General features: G+C 40.4%; 1 protein-coding gene across 2 annotated transcripts in view; it reads right to left on the bottom strand.

Annotated features, from left to right (window-relative positions):
• Positions 1-1,102: 1,102 nt before the first annotated feature.
• The window catches only part of KCNMA1 (potassium calcium-activated channel subfamily M alpha 1), a 735,999-nt gene continuing 724,843 nt past the window's right edge, over positions 1,103-12,258 (bottom strand). For both annotated transcript variants that reach the window (XM_061197119.1, XM_061197100.1), the window contains 3 exons: positions 5,818-6,012; positions 3,669-3,787; positions 1,103-1,742 (listed from right to left, as the gene is read on the bottom strand). In XM_061197119.1, coding sequence (XP_061053102.1) covers positions 1,493-1,742; positions 3,669-3,787; positions 5,818-6,012 — 564 coding nt within the window. In that variant the 3' untranslated portion in view covers positions 1,103-1,492. The remainder of the gene's footprint in view (positions 1,743-3,668; positions 3,788-5,817; positions 6,013-12,258) is intronic.

The following is a 12,258-nucleotide window of genomic DNA, read 5'->3' as shown; positions in this document are numbered from 1 at the left end:
ATATCTGACAACTATATATTGAAAAAAGGGTTATTTTTCTACCTTTTCCCTCATGCTTACTAACTTTAAAAAAAAGAAAGAAAATGAAAGAAAAAATAATTATACCAAAATGTATTTGGCTCACTGTTGCACTCTTTTTCTTCTCTCCCATCTGGTAATGACAAGGGGGTCATTCTCTATGACTGTCATTCACCTGCCTAAGTGGATTGGCTACGTTAAAGAAATTGACGATGAGGAACTTTTCCCACCAGCTTTCTGCTTTGGGAGAGCCAGCATCATGCAGCTGTGCCAACAGTTGAAGGTAGTAGCTGGCTTTTGTCTTTGTTGAGTCAACTGTGGCTTGATCCTCCTACATTCTGATTTATTTAGCATGTCGGCTCCTAGAAAAACATGATCTGCCGCTGGGTTTACCTTCCCCTCTCTACCGCAGCCCCAGCCTTTGCTCGTCCCTGGCACTGGGGCCCTAACTAATCAAACAAAGGGGAGTTAAAAAGGTCCCCTGAGAATGCGTGGAAAAATACTTGCTCTTTCCTGAGCATTATTTATTCTGTACATAAGGTAAGTAATTCACCTTTTAAAAGATGTAAAAGTCCCAGGAAGGCAGTTTTTAATGACTTACATCTGATATTTATGATACATATGGCTTTTCATCCCAAATGTCAAAAGTGAGAGAAAAAAATAGCTATTCATATGGCAGCATAAGGAGACAGAATAACAATTTAATATGCAATCAAACCTCTTTTCACTTAAATTAAATGACTAGCATTTGATACTTCCACGAAGGGAACTATTCTTTCCTCCACAGTAAGGGAAGAAATGTTCATATGAACTCCCAAAGGAAGCTAGCTCTGGGACAAAAGGCCTTGGTGAGTAACTAAAAACAATCTCCAATGTTCTAACAAGCAGGTGCTTCATCATCATCTACATAAATGGCAAAAGCCTTTCAAATGCTTCGTGATACTTCGGCCCAGAGAGTGGAAAAAACCAATATGTTTTGGTTGCTTGTTTCAAATAAACATGTGTGTATATATTATTGTGTGTATATAAAAAGAAAAAAAAGAGAAAGAAAAACAACAACAAAAAGAAAACCCAAAGCACCCTGATAATGCTTATACATCAGAATAAACTTTTCTTCTACATTAACTAAACTTGCTTTGCATAACTGATGTGGATCACAAACGCTCCCTTCTTATCTGTGAACTCATTCCTGCAGTGAGAGCTATTTATGTCTGGAGCATGCCTTAGGGTTATTTTCCCCCTAGAATCATAAATAACTTTTGGTCCGTCTGCTTATTTGCTGTTGTGCTCAAGGGTTTTATGGTGGTGGAATAAAAATGACAACCACATGCACACTATCATACATATGCAAATATGTGTAAAGAAAAGGTGGGGGGGACTACAGGGGAAAATGGGGAAAGTTACTGTTGGAAACACCCACTGGGAAAATGAGTGGCAGATACAGTTTCACACACAGAGGCAGTGGATACACATATCAGAGCCGCTCTTCCTGCACGTACTTCTGTTTGTCTCGGGACTCCCGGGACTTGGGCCGGTTCTGTCGGTTTGCTGTGGATGGGATGGAGTGAACGGAGGAGCTCTTCTTGCTGGAGGACTGGGACGAGTGGGAGGAATGGGAGAGGCTGGCCCGGGACTGGCCGGCGTTGTGGTCAAACTGCATTAAGCAGAAGATCAGGTCCGTCGGCACGAGCTCAAACTCGTACGGGGGGTTGGTGATGACATACCTGGACGCGGAGAGCAAAGAGGTCATAGAATGAGGATAACTCGGTGGAGATTTCACCTCTGAACCAAACCAGGTCTACCCGAGGATCTGGGAGATGGACTTCCAGCTGGTCCAAGGCCTTAAACAGTATCTTCCAAGTGGAACAACCTCTTCCTCTGTTTAGCTCAACAGAGGAAGTCAGCCATGAGCCCTGGCAGAGATGCTGAATTAGTGCCAGTCATGGGAGAACCAAACGGTACTTCCTGGGGTCTACGTACTCCTTTCAATACAATATCAAGTTCCCTTCTGATCCTGAGTGGCCCGAGTGCATGCAGGAGGTTTCCAGGACTGCACTGCATCTCTCATTCTAGAATGTTCTCACAATCTCAGACACATGTCACAGGATCTTTGTTTACCATGATCTAGCAAAATCTTAGTCCTCCCTCCCTCTTTATCTTTTAAAAATCAACCTTGGTAGAGGATTTCATTTAATGGAAGAATATAAAACACCTCCCTGCCTATGTGTCCCTCAGGCTTTAACTGTTCTCCTCAATTTGATCACGTTTTTCCCTGGTTAACACCAGACATAACTAAAACTCACTTTGTTTCATTTCTAGCAGGGGATTTCAAAATGGTGGTCCTCAGGCCAGACATATCAGCATCATCTGGGAACTTCCTAAAAATGCAAATTCTTTTTTTTAATTGAAGTATAGTTGATTTACAATGTTGTGTTAGTTTCAGGGGTACAGCAAAGTGATTCAGCTCTCTCTCTCTCTCTCTCTCTCTCTCTCTATATATATATATATATATATATGTTCTTTTTCAGGTTCTTTTCCATTATAGGTTATTACAAGGTATTGAATATAGTTCCCTGCGCTATACAGTAGGTCCTTGCTGTTAAAATGCCAATTCTTAAGCAACACCACCCAAGACCTACTGAGTCAGACACTCTGAGCATGGGGTCCAGCAATTTGTGTTTTAACAAGCTTTACAGATGATTCTCACGTTCACCTAACTTTGAGAACCCACTGGTGTACAGCAATTATGCTCAACTCCAGCTCAACTGTAATCTCTGGGCATTAAAACTACATATTTTCATTCCATACCAGTTACGTCAGAGTCATCAGACTACTTTTAAAAAGTACCTGCAGTGATTCTACTACGCAAGCAGGTCTGAGAGACACTCATCTCTAGGGCATTGTTTCCTGGGGTATATTACATGAACACACTGATTTTGGCAATTCTAGGATGTACTTTTAATTTTAGGCTGCTATGAATGTACTTTAATGCATATTAGAGAAATATAGCTAGCATATATGAAATGTTATTTTTTTCCGCTTCAGGTAATAATATATAGTTTTCTTTAAAATACATATATAAAAGTAAAAATAAGTCAATTGAAAAATACATTAAGTAAAAAGATAGGTATCTATGAAAAAGAACATATATATATATACACACACACACACACACACACACACACACACACACATTACTGAATCACTTTGCTGTACACCTGAAGTTAACACTACATTGCAAATCAACTATACGTCAATAAAAAAAATTATATATATATAGGTGTCTAAGACACGGCAAAGGAACCATTTACCTTAAACAGTAGCAATATGAAATATTTCTATATTAGGTACCAACAGAATTATCCCAGTAGCAGGAGTTTGGAGGACATGCTTGGCTTCAGACTTCTGTAATTAGGTGATGGATGGAACTATCCCATAAAACTTGAATTTTTCCCACAATGTCTTTATATCTGCTATTAGTAATTAAAGAAAAAAGCTTCCCACAACCAACCAACTCAGTGACGGATTTAATGTGGGCGGAGTAATTTGCACGTTGAGAGCGTGTATGTAGACCTTTGCCCTCATTGTGGGGGACAGGAGAGGGCGTTTATGTCTCTGCCTTGCGGGTGGGAGAGTGGAAGCATACTCACCTCTTCGTGCATTGGCTGGGGGTGCTGAGGTGAGCATCTCTCAGCCGATAAATTCCAAAACAAAGCATATTATATGTTTTCAGAGCTTTGCAGAACAGATCACCATAACAACCACCATCCTGGGAGTCAACAAAAGAACAGAGAGAAAAAGCATTTTTATTTGCCTGAAAGGAGAGGTCCCGGGGAGAAAACGGCTTTTTAATGAAAGCTCATTTCGGTGTCTCCTGAGTCGGAGGGTCTGTACCAAGGAACCGTAGCTGAAGAAGTTAGTGTGGTTTACAGCCTACACCAATACCGGTGACTTTGGGGGATCAGATAATAATGGGTTTTCCTCTGGTTCTCTCTAGTTTTCCATCTGCAGCGATGACAGCTCTAAGGAGATGGGGCCTCTCCTTATTTTAAGTGATGGTGTAAGCTTGAAGGTCTCAGATGTCTGTTCAGCTGAGGAGAAGAAACCAGCTCTGCAAAATGGTGATGATGTTTAGCCCCAGCTCAGCTGTAATCACTGTGATCTGACCGTGTTGTCAAAACTGCTCGAGTGATAATGAAAATCACTGCCAGGAGAAAAGACCCCACCAGGTACTATGGTGACAGACTCTTTCAGAGAAGGACTGTGTGAAAAGCACAATTTACAGACCTCAGAGATGGCAAGGGTGGAAGGGAATGTGTTTCCCCAGGAGCTGGAGGTCTGCAGGCTGGATAACTGGGATTCACAGTTCTAATCAGTTCACAGTCACCTTCCAAGGGTCTGGGGCCTGATGCGGAATGTGAAAGCAAACTCATTCACTCAGAAATGCTGGTTTCCTGCAGCCACTTGGCTTCAGGTAGATATTATTATAGGAAGGGCACCGAAGGCTGACTTCACTGGGAATAAAGTGACTGCATCTGTCCTTCCTGTTACCGAAATTTTCAGATGGGCATCACATTAGAGAACACAAAAGGAGCCAGATCTTATCATTATTTCAAGTCTTTATTCTTTTAAAGTGTATCCATGAGTAAATGATGATAAAAAGAGCCACTAGCTATGGAGGTGGCCTTTTAAAAAAGTCCAGTCTAGCATAGATCCCTGCCCATAACCAAACTAAAATACAGTGCAAGTTGGCATCAGGGTTTCAGAAGAAATGGAGAAAGTGACCCTTTCCTTGGCTCCTTTTCCACTCTTTGGACTCTCTGGGTGGCACTATTGTTTGTACAATGGGTTTACTGGCTCCCAAGACTGGTGGCTCCAGCCCTTGAATGCATCCATGGAGTTGGGCTGGGAATAAGGGTCAAGACTGCATACTTCTGCCAGAGTGCTTGAACCAGGCTGGTGCGTGGAACCCAAAGGGAGGCATGGGTCCCTCTGCAGCAGCAGGGGCATGGGGGAGGGTGACTGGGTCCAGCCTCAGAATTAATAGCCCACGAGGAGCTTTTAAAAACCACTGATGGCTGTACTCAGCCCCCAGGATTCTGGGCATGACCCCAGCACTGGTGGTTTTCCGAACACCATAGCTTATCATGTGCATGTAGACCCGCTGGCCAAACCAACAGCATCTCATGTGGATTCTTTAATGTCTCTAATTCCAGACCGAGGTCACCTAATTCTGAGGCTGGATCCATTCACTCTCCCCCATGCCCCCGCTGCTGCAGAGGCGACCGATGTCTCCCTTTGGGTTGCACATACCAGCCTGGTTCAGGCACTCTGGCAGACCTATTAATGTGCAGTTGGGGTTAAGTAGCCCTGAGTCATGCTAAGACCTGTAGAAAAGGCTCCCAGCCTTGGCTGCATTTGGAACCCGCCCCCCCCCCCCCCGATGCCTCCCATCTGTGGCAGAAGGTACCTGACAGGAGTCAGTAAGCCCACAGGCTCTGAAGCCAGGATCCCTAGTGCAAATTCCTTATAGGGCCAGTCCTCAGTCTCTCTGAGCCCCAGTTTCCTTAAAGCGTCTGATAAGAGAACCTACATCAAAGGGTCACCATGGGGATTAAAATGAATGAACACATGTAAAGCCCAGTGCCTGCTACGCAGTAAGCCATAAGCATCACCTCTTACAGTTCTTTTCCGGTAGAAAGTAGCAAAGGCAGAGACCTAGCTTGTCACTGTCTGACACATTTGGATCCCGCCATTCCTGAACAGCCACCTCAGGTGCCCTCTGCCCCCTGAACTCACCCCCAGGTCCGCAAAGGGCCCGTCCAGCAGTGCTAACTGGGCCACGCGGCAGCGGTCCCTATTGGCCAGCGTCTGGGGGGTGCTGTAGCCCCCGCGCAGCGCATTCTCCTCGGCAATCAGAGCCTCCAGCTCCGGCGTGGCTCCTCCGGTCACCAGGGTCCGTATCAGGGTGAGGATGTTGTCATTGAAGTATGTCTGGGAAGAGAAGGGGGGTGTTCCTTTAAGCAAACATCCTAAAGTCATGACAACCGACATTCAAATTACAACTTTCCTTGATCTCTCCTGTTTAAAGTTCTGGCCTGTCTCTTCAAATAATTTTATGTGGGAAGTGAAAAGACAGCAGCCTCCAATTATTCAATTCTTTTCTCTCCTACTTGGTTCTGCCATGAGAGCCTGACTTTTAAAAACTGATTCAGGGGATTTTTATTTAAGGGCTAACGTCAAAATGGTTGGTGTTTATCATAATCGGTGCTAACTGGGATGTAAATATGGCTTCCTCTCCTGCTTGCTCAGGGACCTTGGGTGTGTGTAAGAAAATGCGGCCCGACCCAGGCAGGACAGCCTCTGAGCTCCTGTAACCCAAGTGCCAGGAAGCTGCCTCGTCCAACAATGGCAGAACTTCTCTCTCGGTTTGAACGAGATGACGAGAGGATCATTAAGGCCACACGTTCAACAATTTTATCACATGCTTTGATAACAGGCTAAACCAGAAGTCTCTGTCAATTAAATATGCCAGATCAATTTATGACAGGGTGGATCCCCTGGTGCTTTTGCTTTCACGTAACCTCAGTGGTCTGAGGTGAATATAGCTTATTAAAGAAGTTTCCCTCTACACGTGTACATTTGTCTCACATCTGAAACATAACAGGTGTGTCAGGAACAAGACAATGGGAGCTTTAAAAAATTAATAGGATGTCAAATAAAAGAGCTCAAAAAGACATTTGTCACACAGCCTAATTTGAGAAAAATCCCAGTTAAGGGTCTGTTTTCCATTTTCCAGTGTAAGAAGAAATCAAACAGGCTAAATAATATCAAGTCAAAGTTTGCCTGTGGCTTTTGAGGATGGATGGACCTTTGGGAGCAGGTTAGGCAAGACAGCTGCATTTTTTAACTTCAGCAGTTTTTTGGACAGTTCACCTGGCAAAATTCTAGTGGGGTAAGGATGAGTTCTCTCCTGCTTGGCCATCACTAGTCCTATGTCTTGGGGGAGGTTGCCTAATCATTCTGGGCTTTGATTTTCTCATCCGTAAAATAAGCACTGTCATTAAGATCAAGTTTATATGCAAAGAATTCCATGAGGACTTCTGAGTTAAGATGATAGCTGCTAGCCAGGCTGGAATCACTTTCCTCACTGAAGTACTCACAAAAATACCCAAAGTGATATAAAATTTCAATAGCAAAGGAAACTAGGAGTGTGAGTCAGAACCAGTCAGACCCTAAGGAGAATGTATCATCTACCAGAGCTCAGATATGCCCTGGGGCAGAGAAGCAGAAAAAGAACAAGTAAGGGAGGAAATGTTGCTGGCGCCCTTAAGGGGTGAGAGGCAGGCTGGAGGTTTAACGCTGACCTCACCACTTAGTAGCTGCGTGACTTTGGAAAGTGATTTCTCATTTTTGTGCCTCAGTGTCATGATCTGTAAAATATAATAGAGTGGTTATAAGGACTATAGAGCCAATATGTGCGAGGCACTTAGAAAAGTGTTTCATGCACAGAGGCACTGAGAAATACTTTCTGGCCTGATATCAGAGACTCAGGCCTTTGTTGAGGAGAGGACCGGTCAACCCATTCCCAATCTGTCCTTTTAAAAAATCTTTTCTGGCTTTTTTTGGTGGGTTGGTGGTGGCAGGGAGAGGGGGGTGGTGCAAACCAAGGCCATTCATTTTACCCTTGAATCTGCACTTCTCAGGCTGCCTCTATGACAAGACCCCATTTAGACTGAGCAAAGGCCCAGTGAGGGTCAAGGGGGACTGCATCCTGGACTGCCTCCACAGAACTGGCCACCACAGGTGAACTCTCGTGGAGGCTGGTTCAGGGCACATGTAAAAACATTTCCCAAAGTCTTCAGAGGTAAATCCCCTTCCCTATAGTCCAACAGCCCATCATCAGAAGCAGAAGACCACCCCCCGACCCCAGCTCTGCAGCACATTAAATGAAGGAGTGCTGGACACAGAACTGTGACAAAGGCCTTTGTGCTATAATGACCCTTCTAGATCAACACCCAGGGAGGAGTCCACCGGCATGAAATGTGGACGGCAGAACATTCACGACCTCGTACACTGAAAAACAGACCTCTCCTTCCTCCGATGTACAGAGAGAAAGAAGGAGCCAATATAAATATTTTTAAAAAGGGAGCCACAGCATTTAAGATATAAAGGAAAAGCTTTCTTTTGATTGGTTAAATAGTTACTGGAAGACATAAAAGAAAAATTTAGGAAGCATTTGTTTTAGAATCAAAATCAATTTAAAAAAAATATAGAGTATCTATAACAAGTAAAAGATCAGATGGTAAGAAAGCTGACTTCATACAACTTATTCAATTATTTTTAAATGTAAGATATTGAAATTAAAGTGAACGTAATAAAAAAAATGGTTAAAAAGAATCCAATGTTTTTTCATGATAAACACACTCAACACACCAGGAGTGAAAGGGAATTTCCTCAACCCGATAAAGAGCATATATTAAAAACCCACAGCTAACGTCAGACTTATTGGTGAAAGGCTGGATGCTTTCTCTTTAGATCAGGAACAAGACCAGGAAGCCAACTCTCACTGCTTCTATTCAACATAGCATTAGAGGTCTTAGCCAGGGCTAGAAAGAAATAAAGTTATCCATATCAAAAAGGAAGATGTAAAACTACCTCTACCCACAGAAGACATGATCTTATAAATAGAAAATCCTAAAGAATCCACTAAAATGATATTATAGGTAATAAATGAGTTCAGCAATGTTGCAGGATACAAAAAACAATACACAAAAATCATTTGTGTATCTATGTACTTGCAATGAATAATATAAGAATGAAATTAAGACAATTAAATTAAAACAATTCTCATTATAATAGTTTCACAAAGAATGGAATACTGAGGAATAAATTTAGGAGGTTCAAGATCGGTACACTGGAAACTACAAAATATTGTTGAAATAAATTAAAGAAAATCTAAATAAATGGAAAGACATCTCAACTTCATGGATTGGAAGACTTAGCATTCTTAAGATGGTAATACTCCACCAAACAATATACAGATTCAATGCAATTGCTATCAAAACCCCAAAGACCATTTTTGCAGAAATGGAAAAACTGATTTTAAAATTCATGTGAAATTGCAAGCACACCCAAATAACCACACCATCCTGAAAAGGAAAAACAAAGCTGGAGGACTCACACTTCCTGATTTTAAAATATACCACAGGGCTTCCCTGGTGGCGCAGTGGTTGAGAATCTGCCTGTTAATGCAGGGGACATGGGTTCGAGCCCTGGTCTGGGAAGATCCCACACGCCGCGGAGCAACTAGGCCCGTGAGCCACAGCTACTGAGCCTGCGCATCTGCAGCCTGTGCTCTGCAACTAAGAGAGGCCACGATAGTGAGAGGCCCGCGCACCGCGATGAAGAGTGGCCTCCACTTGCCGCAACTAGAGAAAGCCCTCGCACAGAAACGAAGACCCAACACAGCCAAAAATAAATAAATAAATAAATAAAATTTAAAAAAAATATATATATATACCACAAAGCTACTATAATCAAGAGAGTATGGTATTGCCATAAGGATAGACATGGACTATTGGAATCAAATTGAGAGTCCAGAAATAAACTCATACACTTTGTATCAATTGATTTTCAACAAAGGTGCCAAGACCATTCTACAGAGAAAGAATATAGTCTCTTAAACAAATGTTGCTACCACAACTGGGTACCCACATTCAGAAGAATAAATTTGGACCCCTACCTCACACCATATGCAAAAATTACTTCAAAATGGATCAAAGACCTAAATATAAAAGGTAAAACTATAAAACACTTACAAGAAAACATAAAGGTAAATCATTATGAACTTTGATTTGAAAACTGATTCTTAAATATGACACCCAAAGCATAGGCAACAAAAGAAAAAGTATATGTAAATTAAACTTCATCAAAATTGAGAATTGTTTGTGCACAAAGTACACTATCCAGAAAGTGAAAAGAAACCCTACAGAGTGAGAGAAAATATTTGCAAACTGTATATCCCATAAGGGTCTACTATCCAAATATATATTAAAAAATCTTGCAACACAAGAACACAAAGAAAAGTGACTCAAATTTAAAAGTGGACAAAATACTTGAATAAACATTTCTCTGAAAAAGATATACAAATGTTAAACAAACAAATGAAAAGATGCTTAACATCACTAGTCATCAGGGAAATGCAAATCAAAACCTCAATAAGATACCTCTTCACACCCACTAGGATGGCTAAAATAAAAAAGAAAGATCATAACAGGAGTTGGTGAGGATGTGGAGAAATTAGAACCCTAACACAATGCTGGTGGGAATACAAAATGATACAGCCACTTAGTGAAACAGTTTGGCAGGTCCTCATATGGTTAAACAAGTTACCATATAACCCAGTAATTCTGCTCCTATGTATATAGCCAAGAGAAATGAAAAAAATATGTCCATATGAAAACTTGTACATGGATGTTTATAGCACCATTATTCATAATAGCTAAAAGGTAGAAATAATCCAAATGTCCATCACCTAATGAATGCACAAACAAAATGTGTTATATCCATGCATGATCATTAGGCCATAAAAAGGTATGGAGTACTAATACATGCTCCAACATGGATGAACCTTCAAAACATTATGCTAAGTAAAAGAAGCCAGTCACAAAAGACTACATATTATATGATTCCACTTATCTAAAATGTCCAGAAGAGGCAAATCTATAAAGATAGGCAGTAGATTAATGTTGCTTAGGGCTAGGGGGAAGGAGACAGAGGGGTAGTGGGGATAGCTAAAGGATATGAAGTTTCTTTTTGAGCCAATGAAAATGTTCTAAAATCTACTGTGGTGATGGCTGTACGTATCTGCGATTATAGTAGAAATCATTGACTTGTACACTTTAAATGGGTGAATTGCATGATGTTAATGATAGCTCAATAAAGGTGTTTTTAAAAAAGAGTTAAAAGGTAACTAAACTTGTAATGGCCAGGTTTTTATCTGTTAAGAAGCAGTAATTCAAAATACTGTATTGTACACCGAAAAATGTGTTAAATGGGTAGATCTCATATTAAGTGTTCCTATCACAATAAAAAAAGCAGTAAGCTGTAGAACTGAAAATCACACATACACACACAAAAAAATGTGGAATTAAAACTAAGAAAATCACCTGAACAACTACATAGAGAAATGTATAGAGATTTCCTTCCTTCCTTTCCCTTTCTTTCTTTCTTTCTTTTTTTTTTATGAGAATGCTGGTTGAGGAAAGACAACAGAGGTCAGATTGATAAATAGCAAGTGTTCACAAATGAAAGTTGTAAACAAAATTCAAACAGGTAAAAATGAGCAAGCAAGCAAGGAAACAAATGAATACAACCTGTCCTGAGCTGAAGAATGAACTGAGGATGAGGATGAAGATGGTTCACCGAGTGAATGCAGCCAACGCCTAGACCTGTACTAGATGAACATTTGAATTTAAAATAGTAAAGGAAAAAAGTGACCTAACACAATGCTGTAAGGAAAAAAAAAATGTACAAGATCAGGTTAGCCAGAGACTTATCTAGGAAAGAGCTATATCAACTGAGTTTTCAAAGGACACATTTATTCCAAGAATTCTACACATAGCTAAACTGTTGATCATCTGTGAAATCAATAGAAATATTTTTTATCTCTAGGTACCTAAGCATTTATGGATTTACTTTATTTAAAAAATACTTGGAAACAAAATCATCTTCCTTCAAGATCTTTTTAAACTTTTAAAAATTAAAAAATGAGCAAATTTTGTTTAAAAATACTGGTGAAATATATTAAAACATGTAAGTTAATAAAGGATATATTACTACAAAACTGAAGGCAAATATCAAAAGTAATTCTTGAAAGAAAAAATATGACATAAAATTATCTATTAATACAGTAATATTAAATTATTTTTAAAAGTCAGAAAAATGAGGTAGGAGAAAGAGGATGAAAGTTAAGACACGTAAATTCCCTGATCTTATAGAGGGAGGAATCAAGAGCTACTACATTTTTCTAGATAATAATACTAAGAAAATATAGTTTCAAGTATATTTATAGAGTGTCTGGTAACCACTAACTAGAGTTAAAAATAGAATGTATAATTTTCACATCACTAGAGAAAAGAAGCATACAAAACATAGACCATGTACCCAAAGACAGATAATAAAAGACACAATTATAGAATCATAAAGCATAATGCAAAATTTTAGCATTGTAGGTTA

Source organism: Eubalaena glacialis, chromosome 1, assembly GCF_028564815.1.
Source record: "Eubalaena glacialis isolate mEubGla1 chromosome 1, mEubGla1.1.hap2.+ XY, whole genome shotgun sequence".
NCBI lineage: Eukaryota > Metazoa > Chordata > Mammalia > Artiodactyla > Balaenidae > Eubalaena > Eubalaena glacialis.
This window is presented reverse-complemented; position numbering and strand designations above follow the sequence as displayed.